The 19,699-nt window shown below is 43.5% G+C and overlaps 1 protein-coding gene across 2 annotated transcripts in view; it reads left to right on the forward strand.

Annotated features, from left to right (window-relative positions):
* Positions 1-19,699, forward strand: part of SPAG17 (sperm associated antigen 17) — a 75,778-nt gene that overhangs the window by 34,208 nt on the left and 21,871 nt on the right. For both annotated transcript variants that reach the window (XM_083481616.1, XM_083481617.1), the window contains 14 exons: positions 1,184-1,374; positions 2,392-2,477; positions 2,998-3,276; positions 3,670-3,781; positions 6,139-6,279; positions 7,324-7,437; positions 7,932-8,161; positions 8,827-8,944; positions 10,015-10,451; positions 11,506-11,632; positions 13,439-13,653; positions 15,747-15,891; positions 17,067-17,221; positions 18,174-18,365. In XM_083481616.1, the coding sequence (XP_083337742.1) occupies positions 1,184-1,374; positions 2,392-2,477; positions 2,998-3,276; positions 3,670-3,781; positions 6,139-6,279; positions 7,324-7,437; positions 7,932-8,161; positions 8,827-8,944; positions 10,015-10,451; positions 11,506-11,632; positions 13,439-13,653; positions 15,747-15,891; positions 17,067-17,221; positions 18,174-18,365 (2,542 nt within the window). The remainder of the gene's footprint in view (positions 1-1,183; positions 1,375-2,391; positions 2,478-2,997; positions 3,277-3,669; positions 3,782-6,138; positions 6,280-7,323; positions 7,438-7,931; positions 8,162-8,826; positions 8,945-10,014; positions 10,452-11,505; positions 11,633-13,438; positions 13,654-15,746; positions 15,892-17,066; positions 17,222-18,173; positions 18,366-19,699) is intronic.

Consider the following 19,699-nt stretch of genomic DNA (forward strand, 5'->3'; position numbering starts at 1 on the left):
ATGGGTGCACATTGCTGCAAAAAAACCCCAACCCAAACACTTCATTTTAAATATATGGAATAGGTGGTGAGGGACCTGGAATGAAGCATAGTGCAGAGTTTGATGAATATGTTGACCCAGTGGGTGGCAGCTGTGAAAAGGGCAAATTCCACATTAAGGAGCATGAGGAAAGGGATTGAAAATAAAGTTGCCAATGACATAAAGCCGTTATATGGTGTGACTACTCTTGGATCACAGTATTGTTCTGCTTAAAAGGTAAAGGGACCCCTGACCATTAGGTCCAGTCGTGACCGACTCTGGGGTTGCGGCGCTCATCTCGCTTTATTGGCTGAGGGAGCCAACGTACAGCTTCTGGGTCATGTGGCCAGCAGGACTAAGCTGCTTCTGGCGAACCAGAGCAGCGCACGGAAACGCCGCTTACCTTCCCGCTGGAGCGGTACCTATTTATCTATTTGCACTTTGACGTGCTTTTGAACTGCTAGGTTGGCAGGAGCAGGGACCCAGCAACGGGCGCTCACCCCGTCACGGGGGTTTGAACCGCCGACCTTCTGATCAGCAAGTCCTAGGCTCAGTGGTTTAACCCACAGCGCCACCCGTGTCCCCGCACCTCAAAAAGGGATATTGCAGAGTTGGAAAACATTCAGTATGGGGCAACCCAAATGATCAAGGAACAGATGCAACTCCCTGATGTGGAAAGGTTGCAGCATTTGGGGCTTTTTGCTCTTAAGAGTGAGAATTAATGTCCTTAACTGAAAGCAATGGTGGACAAGTGAGGAAGGAAGAGGATAGCTCAGTCTGCCCTGTGCAGATGCATGGCTGACCAGCTCCCATTGCCTATGCTAGCATCTCATGTTTACATACAGCACACATCTAGCTAGTAAGCAGTTGCACACTTGCACAGTGCTGACTGAAACTCCCAAAAGGTCAAGCATGCAAGTTCCCTTTCTGTCACCCCATAGCAGCCAGCAGTTTCCAGAGGTGAACCATTTCATCAGCTGTTGTGCAGATCTGATTTGCGTACTTGTTTTTTTTAATAATCCGCATTTTTTAATAATGCAGAAATATTTTTAAACATAAAATGCAATATAAACTGTTTAAGGGTTTTAATTCTTTCATATGAGAAGGCAAAGATTCTTGATCACTGTGTTTTCTTATCGATAATAGTAGAAATTCTTTTTCCCAGGAATTACCTGGAATTGGTGGCTGCTTCCATAGATGAATGGATAGTACGAGAAGAAGTAAAATATCAGGAAGAAAAAATGGCAAAAGAACTGGAAGCACTTAGGTTAGCTAAAGAGTTAGCAGAAAAAGCACCTGTTGAAGTCAAGTCCCCACCTACTGGCAAAAAGGGTGCTGCACAGAAGAAGTCCAAAAGTAAGTTGACTACATATGCCTACTCAGAGGTAAGTTCAGTGGGCCAGGTAAGCATGTGTAATAAGACTGCAGCCTTAGCCATGTTCTTATTCAGAAAACAACTTGCAATCCCTTGCAGCAAATTATATAAGCCAGCTCCATTTACCTGTGTTAGGGAATTGCCCACCCAAACGCCTTGTTTTGGGTGCCATAGAAGGCTTTGTTCAAGCCTACCTGCAGCAAGGTGGATCATTTTCAGAAGGGCCACAGCTGGGGGGGGGGGCGGGAAAGGATAAACCCTCTTGCTGCAATTAGGCTTGGGAATAAACCTTTGTTTGCTTGCAAAAGAAGGGTTTTCTCCGAGCCTAATTGTTTGGAGACAGTGGTTGACTTGGATATTGTAACTGGTGGGGGAGGGTTAACCATTCCATCCCCAGCTCCATTCTCCAAGAAACTCACCCATCCCCTCCAAATTTGGTTCTAAAATGGCTAAAGTCCTTTTTTCAAACCTCATAGCTAGTGAGATTGGAGTATGAGAGAGGGGTTGCTGTGTGATTTGTGAATGTGCAATTGCAGTATGCGGTGGATGGTGATATGAAGTGTCTTTTGCCCATAGCATGTGACCGATACGTTTCTTGCTGTTATTTCTGCATCTTGGGGGGTCTCCCTTTATTGACTCCTACCAGGGTTTACACACGAGCTCATTATTAAGAAAGAAGACATTTTTCTTTTAGAGCTCAAGAAAATTTGGCCCGTGATCCCCATGCTTTAATGTAGCTTACAAATAAATGTTGCCAAGTTAAAATTGACGTTCCTTTAAATGATTGTTTTCAGAGTATAAGGGAGCATATGAGATGATGGAAAGAGATAGAGTAATAGCCAGATTGCTTGTGCCAAATATGGGAATTTGAGCTCTACTTTTTAAGCTTTGGCGTTGCATTCGTTCTATCACTCTTTTAACGAATCTTTCTTGGTAGTTGGTGGTTGCTGTTGCAACATACTTTTGAAGATGCTTTATCTTTATCTCAATTCTCAAAGCTCCTACCAAAAGTAAAGTCGACGTTTCTCCAGAACCTGCAGTTGAGAAAGAAAAAAACATTTTTGTCAGAGATGACTCTCTCAAGGTAACAATAAAAAAGGAAAAGGAAAAGCCTAATCCCAAAATAATTTCATATGTTCCAAGTGTTTTTATACACCTGAGGGTGTTTTGGTTTTGTTCCTGTTTTTATTATGCGTGTTGTGTTTTTATCTTGTATAATTTTGCTGTGAAATGCCCTGAGCTCTTCGGATGAAGGGCAGTATACAAATTAAATAAATGCTTAAATAAATAAAACATACTTATGGCAACAACAGAAGCTGCAGAGTGATAATAGTAATGATTTTTTATTTATTTTTTTGTATAAGCTGTACACACACACTTTCAGTTTGTATTGAAAAGTTTTGTAAACAGATAATTACAGGGCTTTAAATAATATATTAAAATCACTTAAAATATTGACGTTTTTAAAGAGGAGGGAAGGTGGGTTAAACTAAAAGTAATCCAATAGTGACTCAAAAAAAGGTTGAAACGAAAAGTTTCCCATGCACTGCAAAGTGAAGACCATCATGTTAATTTAGGCCCTGAAGTCTTCATTGTTTGGACAGGCTTGGAAGGAAGAGCAGGAGCGGCTGTTAGAGGAAGAGCGGTTGAAAGAATTAAAAAAAGCCGAGAAGAAGGAGAAACCTGGCAAGAAAAAAGGCCAGAGCAAGGAGCAAGCAGCCTCCGATGAAGGAAAGGCATCCAAAAAGAAAACGAACAAAGAAAAAAAATCGCCGTCCAGATCACCAGAGTCGGCTAAATCACCAGACACTGAAGATCAGGCAAAGCTGGCCGGGCAAAGTAAACAAATTACCCCTCTGCAGCCACCCGTGAAAGAATATGAGGTGTGTTACTCCTATTAGGAAGATATTGCCTTTTTTCATAGGGTGCCTGTATATCTTGTCTCAAGCTTGAGCTTTTCTGCAGAGGCAAATTGTGCCTGAAGCAAATTTTACCATTCCTCAGTGTGCAGTTAATACGTTCCATGGGGTGCTTCTTTTAGTGATATACGCATCAACCCCAGTTCTGACATACTGTGCATCTTTTTAATGACCCTATAACGCCTTCTTTCCCAAACCAATTTCAATTATAAAGAAATAAATTGATGCAGGAAAAAACCACACACTTCATGAGTCACAAAATAGCGGTGGAGTTGTCTTGCTGATAGAGTATTCCAGTTTTCCTTGGCTGAAAACTTCTGTCTAATTATACCTTTTCCTGCAACTGTTCTGTCCTAGTTTCTTGGATACAATATGGCTGAGAATCCCATTCAAGTTGCAGGGACTACCCGATATCTGTTCCCTACTGACGGAGGACAAATCCAGGCAGAAAGGATAACGTTTGAAAAAGGTGATTCTTTTGCACTTGGCATTTCTATGGGTTTCTAAACATGCATTTAGAATCAGTATTGATAGATGTTTCACTGTTGAAGTAATAATAGCGTAGTGTTGCGGTTAACAGACTAAGCTATGAATCAGGAGCTCCTGATTTGAATTTTGCATCTGTCAAGAATTCACTGAGTAGCCATTGGTGAGCCATCGTCCCCTCAGCCACTACGCAGCAGCGGAGAAGGCCGATCAGGCGCCTGGGGCGGCGCATGTGCCCTACGCCCAGGGGCGGGGCCAGCCGGGGCAGGACGCTCCACAGGGCCTCTGAGGAGTCTGTCTGCCTTCTCCCACTCTGCCGCCCTATAGCTGAGGGCGAGGCGGTGGGCAGACTGTTTGGGGCGTCCAAGCCACCGCGTCACTCCCAGGAGAGGCGTATGTCTCCCCCCCAAAAAAAATTATTATTCATTTTATAACACAAATAAAAAACACAAACAGAAAAGACAAACAATACAAACAAATTCTTGTCATATCCTTATTTTTCTAAACATTGTTAAGTGGGCTTCCCCAAGTCCCACCTACCTGATTTTCATTTTACTTCATCTTTAGCAGTTTACATATATCATAATTTCTAACCATCTGCCCCCCACACTTACTTTAATCATAAAAAACTTTACATTTTATCACTTATAAAATACACTCTCTTCTACTTCTAACACTACCACCTATATCCACTTCCAAAGCTATTCTAAGATTTAAATATTAACATTTTTTTTCAAATATTCCTTAAACTTCTTCCAATCTTCTTCCACCATCTCTTCTCTCTGGTCTCGGAGTCTCCTGGTCAGTTCGTCAAGTTCCATATAGTCCATCATCTTCATCTGCCATTCTTCGATAGTTGGTAAATCTTGTTTCTTCCAATTCTTTGCTAGCAATATTCTCGCAGCTGTTGCGGCATAGGAGAGACATATGCCTTGGGTTCACTTGGGCGCCCAGCATTTTATCATCCCCCACAGTGGTGACACCCAGGGCGGCCTGCTCCCACCACACCCCCTTCCTCTGCCCCTGCCACCCCCACCACCCCAGCATTTGTTAGAGTGTTAGAGATGGGAGACCAGGATTCAAATCTCACTCAGCCATGCAACTCACTGGGTGAGCACCAGTCAGCTGCTGTCTCCTAGTCTAACTTTACCTTACAGGGTGGTTGTGAGGATAACATGGGGAGAAGGAAAGCAATGTATGCCTCCTGGAGTTTGTTGGAAGAAAGGAGGAATATAAACACAATAAGCTCAACATCAAAAAAATGAAGATCATGGCCACTGGTCCCATCACCTCCTGGCAAACAGAAGGGGAAGAAATGGAGGCAGTGAGAGATTTTACTTTCTTGGGCTCCATGATCACTGCAGATGGTGACAGCAGCCACGGAATTAAAAGACGCCTGCTTCTTGGGAGAAAAGCAATTACAAACCTAGACAGCATCTTAAAAAATAGAGACATCACCTTGCCAACAAAGGTCAATATAGTTAAAGCTCTGGTTTTCCCAGTAGTGATGTATGGAAGTGAGAGCTGGACCATAAAGAAGGCTGATCGCCAAAGAATTGATGCTTTTGAATTCTGGTGCTGGAGGAGACTCTTGAGGGTCCCATGGACTGCAAGATGATCAAACCTCTCCATTCTGAAGGAAATCAGCCCTGAGTGCTCACTGGAAGGACACATCCTGAAGCTGAGGCTCCAATACTTTGGCCACCTCATGAGAAGAGAAGTCTCCCTGGAAAAGACCCTGATGTTGGGAAAGATGGAGGACACAAGGAGAAGGGGACGGCAGAGGACGAGATGGTGGGACAGTGTTCTCGAAGCTACCAGCATGAGTTTGACCAAACTGTGGGAGGTAGTGGAAGACAGGAGTGCCTGGCATGCTCTGGTCCAGGGGGTCACGAAGAGTCAGACACGACTAAACAACAACAAAACTTAGAGCATAATATATGTGATATGCTTTAGCATTCACTGATAATGAGGAGCACCATATTCTAAAATAAAACTCTGGACTAAGTTGATTAGAATCCTGGTTCTAAGGATATATTTCCTAAGCCTCAAGGAAAACATTTGATTGAAAGTTATGTTTTAAATGCTGCTTACATTTTACTTTTGTAAAATTGGAGAATGAATATTTTGCAGTCACATTTTAACATTTTAAATGTAATTAGAGAAGTTAATGTGGAAACAGCTCTATCTAACCTTGGGAACTAGTGCAAACCAGTTCAGCAAATACTCTAGCAATCTGTTTTATTTAATTTTGGCCTTATTCATTCTCTGGTACCAGAAACGCAAATCTTCGCCGACCATTTTAATTCTGTTTACTATTTTTCTTTCCTTTTCTCCTAGGGGCAACTTTGGTCAAAGTGAAGGTAATAAAGGACAACCACTGTTTCTTCATTCATATCGTAGACCCCCAGAAATGCGAACAAGAGAAAGAAACTAATGAAGAAAGAGGTGACTCCCCAGGTGAACAAGAGCCAGAGCCAGGTCAGTGTCTTAGCATCAGTTGTGTATAAATAAAATGATGTGAAAAGTATGATGAGTGTTATATCACTAAAGTTTCCCTAGAAAATTAGAAAGACCAAAGCTCTAAGAAATAACCAATGTTTGCTTGTGATTCGAGAACCCGCCCCCTTAGCTTGGGAATAAGAAAGACACATGGACGCAGTATTTTAGGTTAATGGGCTAGAAAAGGCCACAACTTTATTGATTACAGCATGTGAGAGGTATTGGCTTAGGCATTGGAATAACAGCAACGTTGACTCCACCCACTCAGGGAGGGGTGAGTCTGAAGGGGGGGTTAATCACCAGTAGGGGGAGCCTGCTGATGCAAATACAACTGTAAGCTCTCCCCTGATGTCACCGGGGGTCGTGCCATGGCCACCAGCCCCAGCAGAACATCGGACAGGATCCACGACCGCCAGATTCCTTTGATGGAATACTCATAAGTGAAGGGGTATGCGATGGCCACACCCTGCCCTTCCATACACCAACAACACGTTCCAATGCCTAACCGCCAATACCGGGAAAGTTGTGACAAATTGTTACGAGGTAGGAGAAAAACCAAGTGGCCGGTGCCAATTTGCCAATTTGGAAAAACTCCTACCAGGCCCCCTAGGCAACCAGGGCGACCAACCATAGGTCCATAGCAAGGTCAAGCATAAAAGGATGACTAGAGGGAAGGGTGGGTGGGTGACCCGATGAAAATCCGGCAATGAGGGAAGGAGCGGCCGCGGCCGCATTTGAGCGGCTAAACCACGCCCCCGGGCTTCCCACTGATAGGTGGACTGACTGGGGGGGCGTGTGCGGCAGCAGTGATGTCAAGCAGGGGCCGAAACGCCCCCTGCTACGCGCGGGAACAGTTCCCGATCACAACACCTCCCCTCCGTGAGGAGGAGAGGACTTCTCCTAGGGAGTTGGCCAAGGATTAATGTGACCGTAGAGTCAAAAAGGCTTAGCTACGCCTAAAGAGAGAAAGCAACTCATTTTAATATTAAAAACTGGTGTTGTCTTCTTTCACTTCTTCTTTAGACAAACCATTGAATCAATCGAAAGCTGTGAGCAAGTTTGGATCATTTTCTGCAACCTTAGAAAATGAAATCCATCTCTCCTTTAGCTGCTATGGAGCATCAGGAAAAGCAGAAGGTAAAACAAGCAAAATGAAGAAATTTATCAAATCATTTTCTAAGATCTTTGTCATATCTGTTTAATTCTCGTGCTGCTGCCCTCTGGACCTCTTATGGAAGAGGCACACAAAAAGGGGCCTCAGCTGTTGATCACAGGGTCTGGGTCAGTTCTTATGGGGAGCGGTGGTCCTTGAGGCATTTAAGGCTTTATGGGTCAAAACCTTGTGTCTCTGGCACTTACAACCTCGCCAGAATTGAGTCCTCAGCTGTGGCCTGTCTTAGAGCTTGGCCCAAGGCCTAACCCATAAATTCAGATTGTAACCAGTGACGCAGAACAAGAGCACATCATCTCCATGTGGCCTTAGGTACCCAGTTGTACTTCAACTTTCTTCTTTTGTCTTTAAACAAACATTTTGAAAAATAATATTTTCCCAAAGTTTGCCTAAATACACGAGAAATTTACATGTCTGTGATATTCTTCTATTTCATATAAACCATTTTGTTCCCCTGCAGAAGAAAGTGATCCCAATTTAGCGGCCATTTTGACTATCCCTTCTGTAAATGTGCCCACTTCCGCTCTGGTTACTTCACCTGTTTCTACTCCGGCTACTACAACTACAACTACAGGAAAGACTAAGCCTTCTAAAGAAAAATCAGGCAAAAACTTACCATCTGCCAAAATGAGCTCCCGTCTCACAGTGACTGGCTCTCCAGATGACTCTTCAAAGCAAGATGAGAAAAAGGTGTTGCTATATTTCCTACTAAGTATGGTTCCTGAGCCCTGAGGGAATGTATATCATTGCCCTAGTACACTGAGTGGTAAAGGTAAGGTAAAGGACCCCTGGATGGTTAAGTCCATTCAAAGGCGACTATGGGGTTGTGGCGCTTATCTCGTTTTCAGGCCAAGGGAGCCGGTGTTTGTCCACAGACAGCTTTCCGGGTCATGTGGCCAGCATGACTAAACCGCTACTGGCACATGGAGGATGCGGGTGGTGCTGTGGTGTAAACCACTGAGCCTCTTGGGCTTGCCAATTGGAAGGTTGGCAGTTCGACTCACCACAACAGAGTGAGCTCCCGTTGCTCTTGTCCCAGCTCCTGCCAACCTAGCAGTTTGAAAGCATGCCCGTGCAAGTAGATAAATAGGTACTGCTGTGGCAGGAAGGTAAACGGTGTTTCCGTGCTCTCTGGTTTCCGTCATGGTGTCCCGTTGTGCCAGAAGTGGTTTAGTCATGCTGGCCACATGACCCAGAAAGCTGTCTGTGGACAAACACTGGCTCCCTCGGCCTGAAAGCAAGTTGAGTGCTGCAACCCCATAGTTGCCTTTGACTGGGCTTAACCGTCCAGGGGTCCTTTACCTTTTAAAAATAGTTTTAGAAATGCTATTTTCTGTGTCTCTTTCATTCTCTAGGTAGATGTAGAAGAGTTGATCCAAACGCCACCTATTCCAGATATCCGTGTTTTCAATAGTTTGAATGTGTCCTGTCCCAATGGATTGGTACTAACCTTTCTTGGCCAAAAATTCACAGGTTAGTGCTGATCCTTGTTACGTGAGCACAACGTTCTTTTGCAAAAGTATTCATTTTGAAGGCATTCTGAATCCAGGTGGAGAAGGGTGGGAACTGAGGGCTGATGTCTGCTGCCATATAATGCCATGATGGAGCTGGTTGGAAGGGAAGTGTTGCAGATAGTTGCTGTGTATTGTTCTCCAACATCTGCTGCAACTGCATGAGAAGCGAGGGTGGAGGTGGGGGTAGAAGCAGATGTGGTAACAATAATGACATGAGGTTGGTGGGACTGCTGAATGGTATGACATATAGGTATGAAGAGAGTGCTCTGTTTTCAGCCTGAACAATCTTTTAGGGCTGTAGGCCAGGGGTGGGTGGGGCCAGGGGGAAGTGGGTGGAGCAATGGGTATGACCCTTACCTTTGTACGATAGGTAGGAATGGAAAGATCTGTCAAGTTTTGTTGTCCCCAGTTTCTCATTTTCCCATTTTAAAATTAAATTATCCACATTTTGTAGCCATTGGCAGGTGGTTGTTGTTTTTAATCCATCACCGTTTTAGTGCAAAATTCTCCTAATAAACACATTTTAAATGCAGTTTTGACTAATGTACTGATACTTTTAGTGCCAAAATAAATATGACTGCAGCAATTGTGCGTATTTAAACACAAAATGCCCTGATCATGTAGACAGAGGTGACAAGTGTCTGATTTTTGAAAGAGGTGCGTAGATAAGGAGCGCAGAACTCTCTTCCACCAGTGAGTAGACTTCTTATGGCTGGGGTTGGGAGGATGTGATCTGCAACTACAGAGAGGGTTTTTGCACTGTCCCCCATATGTCCATTTTTGCTATTAATCTTATATTCCCCTCACTTTTCTACATGATTTTTGTGGTTCCATGTTTAAATAAGTAGAACTCCTGCCATCCATATAGAATGGCTCTCAATCTAAATTAGGCGTAACATCTGGGCAATATCTATCTTGAAGTCATTCATTTGCCACCCTGATATTTTGGCATATATTAGTTAGCTCCATAGTTTGCAGTTGCTAATAATTATTACCTGCTAAGAGGCATCATGTTTTGACCCGTGAAAGGTGAAGAAATGGGAAACAAGGCCAAGAGTGAAGATGAAGGAAGCAAAGTAGACGAAGCAGCTAAATTGGACGAGGGCAAAATGGATGAAATGAAGACACCGGAAGCCAAAGAAGAGCAAGTGAAGGCCCATGAAACCATAGCAAGCAAGACCAAAGGAAATGAAGACAAGGCAGACGAAGTCAAGCCCCTTGATGAATCTGTGGCAGATGATGCCTTAAAGGATGAGGCCAACGAAGGCAAGGCTGAAACAGAGGAGGACCCTGCGAACAAAGCCAGGGAACCTATTTTTGAGATATTTACTAGGCAGAGTTATCCCCAAAGGGTGAAGCACTCACAGCTGCAAAAAGCGGTGAAGAACCCAATAGATCAGGAAGTGTCTAGAGTTACTACGAGACAAGGAACTGTCATAAAGTACATGCTGGATGGATCCACTCAGGTATGCTAACAAAATTCATTTGGCATTGGCTAAGATTCAGTTTTATTGTTTATTTCCTGAAGTGATGGTTACCGCAGCACAAAATCCCCCTTCTTCATTTCCCATCGGCTGTACATATTTCAATCCCTGCTTAGACTTTTATTTAACTATAACATATTCCCAAAATGCCAAGTAGAGTTACTTTTCGCTTTGTCAGCCCACAAAAAGCATTAGTTATAAATCAGTATTCCACAAATACAACTTATACCTCCTGCAGTTTTACGTGCCCAAAAGTCTGGCTGGTGATGGTAAATAAGAAAACCTCCTCAGCTGCAACATTCTGAGTTCTTTCTCTCTCTGCTCATGTGGGTACAAGTGAGTCAGGGCGCTTAGCAAATGTTCCTAGCCTTTAGGTCATTTCTTAATTCAAAATATAGCCCCTGTTAACAGTTACTTTCAGCCAGGGGTCTGTTGATATTGTATTTCTCTATATCAGTGTTTTCCCACCTCCCAAAAAATCTTCCTGAGCTAGTTCCTCATTTATGCCACCCATATTTGAGCATTTTAGGCTGTAATCCTATTACCTGTGAGTAAGTCCCATTGGGGATGCGGGTGGCGCTGTGGGTTAAACCACAGAGCCTAGGACTTGCCGATCAGAAGGTTGGTGGTTCGAATCCCCATGACGGGGTGAGCTTCCGTTGCTCTGTCCCTGCTCCTGCCAACCTAGCAGTTCGAAAGCACGTCAGAGTGCAAGTAGATAAATAGGTACCGCTCCGGCGGGAAGGTAAACGGTGTTTCCGTGCGCTGCTCTGCTTCTCCAGAACCAGAGGCTTAGTCATGCTGGCCACATGACCCGGAAGCTGTACGCCGGCTCCCTCGGCCAATAAAGCAGGATGCGTGCCACAACCCCAGAGTCGGCCACGACTGGACCTAACGGGCAGGGGTCCCTTTACCTTTACCTTTAAGTCCCACTGAGTTCATTGAGGCTTATTTCGGATTGCCCTGATAGTTCTATTTGCTGAGTGTAAATGTCATTGACTGTAAGGATTTTAAGACTGTTTTTTTTCTTCCCTAGATACTGTTTGCTGATGGCACAGTGATCAGAAGCCCTGATTCTGGTCCTGTCTTACCACCTCCACCTCCTGCAAGTACACCACATACAGAGGCCACGCCTCCTCCTGATACAAGCACCAAGAAATCTAGTAGGTGGTCAGGGGGCTGAGTAATCCGAAACTTTTATTGCCTGATTCACGTTTTATGTTCCCACATACTTTACCATTTGGTCTGATATCAAGATGGCAATCACAATTCAAAATGGTGTAAATCTCGCCCTTCTTTTTTTAAGCATGACTATGAGACAAATGTTGCACTCACTCTGTAGGCCTTTAGGTAAATAGAGACTCTTTGCTCTCTAAGAGTGTGTGAATGAATCGATTGCTGCTCGCATTTATCCAAGGACATTCATACATCGGGAGTGTAAAGTATAGCTCTGTATTCTCTATCTCACTTTTCTGTACAACAAACCACTCTTTCATTTAGGTGTTGGATATAAGAAGTGGTAAATGAAAGTATAAACATGCATCCGAAACCAGGAAGATCAAGTATTTTTAAAAATATTGGAGTAAATTTTTAATTTATTTAAAAGACCACTGTAAACAGTTAAAATCACTGGCAGGGATGTAATGACACTTGTAATATGGAATTAACTATGGTAACTATGGACATACAACAGATGGACAATGGTAAAAGATGCAGTAAATTTAATCTTAAATATGGAACCCAGGGAGGGAGGGAAGGAGGTCTGAAGGTTGAAAAGAACCTTTTATTTTAATGTTTGAAATGGTTAAAGTTAAAATATATAAAATTGTGAAAAACCAATTAAAAAATGAAAGTATCAGCATGCGTTTAGACAATGCATGCTTTTTTCTTCTAAGGAAACTATTTCTGTTCCTCTTAGGAGGGTGGTTTGGATTTTAATGTAGAGTGGGCATATATTTAATCTAGATATACACTTGTAACAACAGATGATATTGAAAGGCTGAGCTTTAATCTTTGGCAAGTGGAAGGACAGGGAAAGCCCATGCCTTAAGACCCCTTGCAAGCCTATCTCTTGCAAGTCAGTAGGGTCTCTTGAAACCTCAAGTTAAAAATGTTGAGTTAGCAGCTGACTGAAAAAGATCATCGTGAGCATGTTCCTTAGGAGCAGCCTCAGCATTCATCTCTCTGTTCTTGGGACTAGCTGTGGTATAGAGAAGACCAGTTCTGTTCTCAGACAAGGTCAGCCCAAGAGCAGCAAGGAAGAAATAATAATAATAATCATCATCATCATCTTTATTGCGGTCCAACGACCCATAAAATGGATTCAGAATAAAATACAGATTCGTACAGACAACCCCCCAGGGAAGAAAGACCGAAATGTTAATTGTTTAGTCATGGGTATGCTGATATTTGATTTGTATAACTACTGAAAGAAACTTTGCCATGGCCACTGTGATATTATTGGACTTGTTGTCCAGAAGATATTTGGTAGAGTAGGCTTCAGATTGACCCGGCCAATTTGCCAATAGTGGTTTAATCAATAGTTCCCTAGCTTGATCATATTGTCCACAATGCAATAAAACATGCCTCGTACCGTCGACATCCTGAGAGCATGCACACATCCTATTTTGATAAGGGATGCCTCTCAGTCTGCCATCCAGCACTTCTGAGGGGAATACATTTAATCTGGCTTCGGTGAAAAGACACCAATATGTTGGTACAGACAAATTTCGAAGCTATGCAGGTGTCTGAAAATTGAACCCACAGTGAATTCCTAATGCTAATGGGAAGAAATAAGTCTTCCAAACTTCAGGGTTCCTGCCTGTCATTCTGTGTAGGATTTTTTTCCGTCAGGGGAGAAATAAATTTTGACCCCACAGAAGGTTGTGGTGGTGGCAGCAGCGATGATGATGATGATATAGTGCTGTTAGTGTATTTAAGTGATCCTGATTTTTCTTCTTCTTCTCTAGGAAAAGGTACGAAGGGTGCTCCGGCACTAAAAGTTGAAGCAGCTGAAGTCGCTGCTCAGGATCACCTGTTGGATATGGAACAATCCCCAGATGCCCTGGCAGGCACCTGGATCACCACCACCCCATTAGGCATTCAAATAGGCACCAAGGGCTCAGAGAGGCTGGACCTGAAGCCACTGCTGGCCTACCAGGCCACCGACCCAGTTACTGGAACGGTAATACTGTGTTTGGAATCTCCCATGGCATTCTCATACCTCCAAGTGGCACAGTGATCACATGCTACTTTTGTTTCTCTGTACAGTGGTGCCTCGCAAGACGAAAAGAATCCGTTCCACGAGTCTCTTCGTCTTGCGGTTTTTTCATCTTGCGAAGCAAGCCCATTAGCGGATTAGCGGATTAGCGCTATTAGCGGCTTAGCGGGCTTAGCGGATCAGCTGTTAAGCAGCTTAGCGGATCAGCTGATAAGCGGTTTAGCGGATCAGCTGTTAAGCGGCTTAGCGGCTTAGGATCAGCTGATAAGCGGCTTAGCGGCTTGGGAAAAAGGGGGGGGAGGGAAAAAACCCCGCAGGAACTCGCAAGACATTTTCGTCTTGCGAAGCAAGCCCATAGGAAATTTGTTTTGCGAAGCACCTCCAAAACGGAAAACCCTTTCGTCTAGCGGGTTTTCCGTCTTGCGAGGCATTCGTCTTGCGGGGCACCACTGTAGTTCTTTCATAGTAAAGCATGCAAAGATACTACGTTCATTTAATAAAAGGGTGTGAGGAGCAAGCATGCACCTCCCAAATATGTAATGCAGTCATTCTTCGGAAGTCGAACGGAATCCGTTCCGGAAGTCCGTTCGACTTCCAAAACGTTCGGAAACCAAAGCGTGGTTTCTGACTGGCTGTGGGAAGCTCCTGCAGCCAATTGGAAGCCCCGTCGGACGTTCGGCTTCCAAAAAAAAGTTTGCAAAGCGGAACACTCATTTCCACGTTTGTGGCGTTTGGGAGCCAAAATGTTCTAGAACTAAGCTGTTTGAAAACCAAGATACGACTGTAAAATGTTCTGATTTCATGTTCAGGATCAATCCACCGATAAAACTCCAGTATTCTTCTATTGGCACGTAAAGGGTTTAGGGGAAGTGTAGTACCTCTGGTGGGAGACCTGTTGCATTCTTTCTTGGGTAGTTTGTCCTCCTTTGGTCCCCCCACTCTGCACTCAGCTCTCTCCTGTGGCTCCTAGAAGCTGTCAGCATGTGATAGCGGCCACACCCTGGAAATGATTTTGACTGGTCCGCTAAACCTGGCGAGGGCAACCGATGGGTCTCAAACCCTCAGTGACTTAAAAACTTCCCCTGTATGCGAAGACAGGCTCTTGCAGATTGAGCAGATGAGGCTAATAGTGGCTCCAATGGTCAAGAAGGCAGTTTCTGCCCCTGCTGCAGAGGGAAGTGGGGGGCAGATGGGGCTCGTCAACCTGGGAAGGGAGCCCATCTAGGAGAAGGAAAACTCTGATCCTAAACCTCTGCTGCCTTGCGAGATATCTTCAGAAGAAGGAAAGTCTAAGGCTAAACCAGGGGTCAGCAAACTTTTTCAGAAGGGGGCCAGTTTACTGTCCCTCAGACCTTGTGGGGGGGCCGGACTATATTTGGGGGGGGGGGGAATGAACGAATTCCTATGCCCCACAAATAACCCAGAGATGTATTTTAAATAAAAGGACACATTCTGCTCATGTAAAAACATGCTGATTCCCAGACCGTCCACGGGCCGGATTTAGAAAGTGATTGGGCCGGATCCGGCCCCCGGGCCTTAGTTTGCCTACCCATGGAGTAAAACGAGCCCAATCGCCTTCTAAATCCAGCCTGCAGAACGTCCGGGAATCAGCGTGTTTTTACATGAGTAGAATGTGCCCTTTTATTTAAAATGCTTCTCTGGGTTATTTGTGGGACATAGGAATTCGTTCATTCCCCCCCCCCAAAAAAAAAAATAGTCTGGCCCCCTGCTGAAAAAGTTTGCTGACCCCTGGAGTAAACCCTATACATATCCAGAGTGGAGACCCTATGATGGTTGGATGGTGCCTGATATGCCTCCTTCCGGCAATTCCTGCAACCAAGCTAGAGCCAAACGTATTGCTCTGGACCCCATCATTGAGGCCAAGAGGGGGTCCTTATTGCCTGGGCAGACCAGGACCTCCATGCACCCTGGCCAGGCTTGTGCCCCAGGGGGGTCACTTCAGTGCTGCTGGTGTAGAATTTGACTTCACCCCAGTGGCACCGTCAATTGCCTCTTGGGAAAGATGGATGCCAACAACAAATCTTCTATTTCTCCAGGTAATGACCATAAGGGAAGATATGGTCGTTGTGGTGGAGAAGAGCGATGGTTCCAGAATAGTAGATCATGCTGATGGCACCAGAATAACCACTTTCTTCCAAGAGTGTGTTGAAATGGTTGAGTCCGCTGACAGTGAAGGAGCAGGTATGTGCATGGTTCTCGTATAATCCTTTCTCATTGCAAAAAAAACAAAGGTGGGACCGTTTAAATTCCTGTGTTTTCAGTTGGCCTTAACATATTACAGTACTTTATCATTTCCGCAAGGAGAAATTCATTTACATCAATTGTAAAAGCTATTTTGAATAATTACATTCAGCTGATTTTAGTTCCAGTTACAGATAGGTAGCCGTGTTGGTCTGCCATAGTCAAAATAAAAAAATTCCTTCCAGTAGCACCTTAAAGACCAACTAAGTTAGTTCTTGGTATGAGCTTTCGTGTGCATGTGTGTATCTGAAGAAGTGTGCATGCACACGAAAGCTCATACCAAGAACTAACTTAGTTGGTCTTTAAGGTGCTACTGGAAGGAATTTTTTTATTCTGATTTTAGTTATTCATCTTCTGAATCCTGGTGATGGACCAGAGACAAGAAAGGTGGCCTGTGTTTTTGTTCTCAAAGATTAAACAGATTGAGAGTTGCAGTATAGCTGCTGCTGCTGATGGTGACGGCTGTCCTCAATCTGCTCACTTGTGACAGTTATTGTGATGATCAGAGAACAAAGTTATATTTGCCACAAGCAGAATCTTCCATCTTACCTAGGGAAGCCTGAAGAACCTCATCCTTGATATAGCAAGATGGAGGCATTTAGATGATTTCTTACCAACATACAGACCTTTTGCACCAAGAATGGTGGTTAAATAAGCAGTTGCTCTCAGTCAGGTGTTGCTGATTGCTGGTAATGCATCAGATAATACTTTTGAATCCTGAACAGAATTTAATTTATTCTTTCGTCCTGCCCAATGCATTGAATTCTGGTATTCTCTTAAAGCAGGGAGAGATTCATCATGCAATGAGCTACGTCCAAAATCCTGAAAGGTGCCAACATATCAGGGCAGAATGAGCAGAACGAGATGGTTGAAACAGCTACTGCTGTGTATAGAAACCAAATTTATTGAAGTGTATTTGTCAGAAAGTATTCAATTGGCAGAAAGTGTTATAAATCTGAGCTCCAAGGATACGATGGCAAGTTTAATAGTAAATGACAAGAGTTTTGAAGCCATCCTTGTGAGAAATAACATTGTTCTGCCACTCATCTTAGGCTTTGTCACAGTTCACAGTATAAATGCTCTTCTGAAGTTTGTTGACCTGGTTTCATTCCTAGACACCGAGCCCCAAACCATCACAAGGAAAGTAAAATGCATGCGTGTAGAAAATCCAGACTTTGCAACGATCATAACAAATTGTGAGGACAGTACATGTTGTGCCATCTTTGCTGATGGAACTTCGATTATATCAAAGCCTGAAGGAACATACCAAGTGAGTCTACAATTAAAAATGTATCCTATTATTATTATTATTATTATTTATTTTTATTAAATTTCTACATCACCACTTACCTGCTGCCTTGTGGAACTTCTTCAGGAGAGGAAAGGGCTAAGGTGTAAACCCTACACAAATCGGGAGTGGCATCCTTAAGGTGGTTGGATGCTGCCTTGTGCGCCTCTTCCTGGCAACTCTTGCAGCCGAGCCTTTCTCCTTTTTGATCTACCGGTGATTCTGGATCACAGCTAGGATTGTCTTCAGAATCCCTTGATGCTCTTGCTCTCATTCTGAAAAGATATCTATCCATATTCTGCGAATAAAAATTATTTTTATACTATACTGTACTATACTATACTGAAATGTTTCAGTGTTTGTCCTTGAATCTTCGTGCCGCACTTGCCACCCTCTCTTGCCACACCATTGTGGCACACCCTTTGAGAACCACCAGTCTAACTCCTTGAGTTACGATGTCCATTTTGTGCCCCATTATTTCCCAAGCCCCAGATTTCCAGTTATGCTAAGTTTTATATGAAATTGATGAATGCGAGTATTCTAAAACAGCTCTATTGTTAGAACACACATTTGTGAACTGTTATTCCCGAGAGTGAAAATGTTAACAAATGGCAAGCAGGAAGAGGTACATGAAAAGTTGTTGTTGTTGTTTAGTCGTCTTAATCGTGTTCGACTCTCCATGACCCCATGAACCAGAGCATGCCTTGGAAACTCCCACTTTCTTCTCAAAGCTTCTCCTTTTTTATGTCCATGGAGTTTTCTTGGAAAAATACTGGAGTGGATTGCCAGTTCCTTCTCCAACATGAAAAGTAATTAAGCATAAAGGGATGGACTGCAATCCATTTTCAAACTAATTCATCCTGCATTTCCATGGCACTTACATTGATTAGTAAATTTATGGGTGGCTGAATCTCCTCCTTTATTATCGTGGTAGATACTGCCCATGAACAAAGGCTGCCTCTTCGTCGATGAAAACTGTTGTGCAGTTTACTCTCCAGAGGCATTTGAAAAAAGTGGAAGTGATCTTGTATCCAATTTTGAGGATCAGCAGGCAGGGAAATACTTTATGAAACACAACTCCAGTATTGCCTGTGAGGTGACAGACCAGGCAGGAAACATTTTTAAGGTAAAATACTACAGTTTGTTCTGCAGTTCATTGTGTGGATTTGTTTTATGAGGTTTGCTTTTAAATTGGGTTGTAATTATTTAAAATATATATAGTCAATCATTTGGCTTTTAATTTATTAAGATAAATTTAAAGAGCCTTCAGCTAGTGTGCTTCCAGCTCCTCTTCTGACATGACTCTGAGAAGTTGAACATTGGAAGCGCTTTCTTCTCTTTTCACCTAACTTTGCACTTTGTTGAAAGCCAGAAATACTGGTCAGTGCCAACTATGGTTTATGTTTGTGTGTTTGTTTGTTTTTTAAGCCAATCTGCTTTATGTGCATTTTAAAAAGTGCATCGTACACATGGATCGGAACACAACACAGTTAACGAAACATAGTTGGAGATACTTTAGGATAAAACTGTCCAGACTTCATGAGGTACGAAGATGGCTCTTAGGACCTACGGTGATGTCATTTTATGGCGTCACTCAAAAATCTTGCCACATTCTCCACAACGCCATTACTACAATTGTTGAGCAGATGAGAAGTGCAGCTGGCATGAACAGATTCCCTCTGTTAAAGAAGAAACGGGTGATAGCCAGAGCTAGAGTATCCTCTCCGTTAAGTGCAAGCTTACAATGGTATTTCCAGGAAGTGTTGTATTGGAAGTGGACACCTAGGTCAGGGGTCAGCAAACTTTTTCAGCAGGGGGCCGGTCCACTGTCCCTTAGACCTTGTGGGGGGCTGGACTATATTTTTTGCAGGGGATGAACGAATTCCTGTGCCCCACAAATAACCCAGAGATGCATTTTAAATAAAAGCACACATTCTACTCATGTAAAAACATGCTGATTCTCAGACCATCCGCGGGCCGGATTGAGAAGGCAGTTGGGCCAGATCCGGCCCCCGGGCCTTAGTTTGCCTACCCATGACCTAGGTATTTAAAGTTTTTAACCTGTTCCAACGGGTTTCCACTGATCTCCCACCTATGAGGCTCCCAAGATCTTGAGAAAACAATCACTTTAGATTTTGCGACGTTCCGTGGTTTATGTACAGTATTTATGTATTTCTTCTAGATATGTGGGATTATATGCACGAGTAAAGAGAATTTGTATGTTTTTAATTTCTTACATTTGTGTTCCTTCTATCCCTTTTTTCTAGGAAAGCATTCATGATAATCTTGTCCCACCTTTCCCAGTGTTATCCTCACAATAATTCCTGTTATGCTGCCTGTGACTAGTCTTAGGTTTACACAGGAGGCTTCGTGGTTGAGCTGAGATTTGATGCCTTCATCTCTGTTATCAAAAGCCAGTGTTGGCCATAACACTGGCTTGGCCTATGGCAAGGAGCCACA

This window comes from Podarcis liolepis, assembly GCF_965112155.1.
Source record: "Podarcis liolepis genome assembly, chromosome: 17".
Lineage (NCBI taxonomy): Eukaryota > Metazoa > Chordata > Lepidosauria > Squamata > Lacertidae > Podarcis > Podarcis liolepis.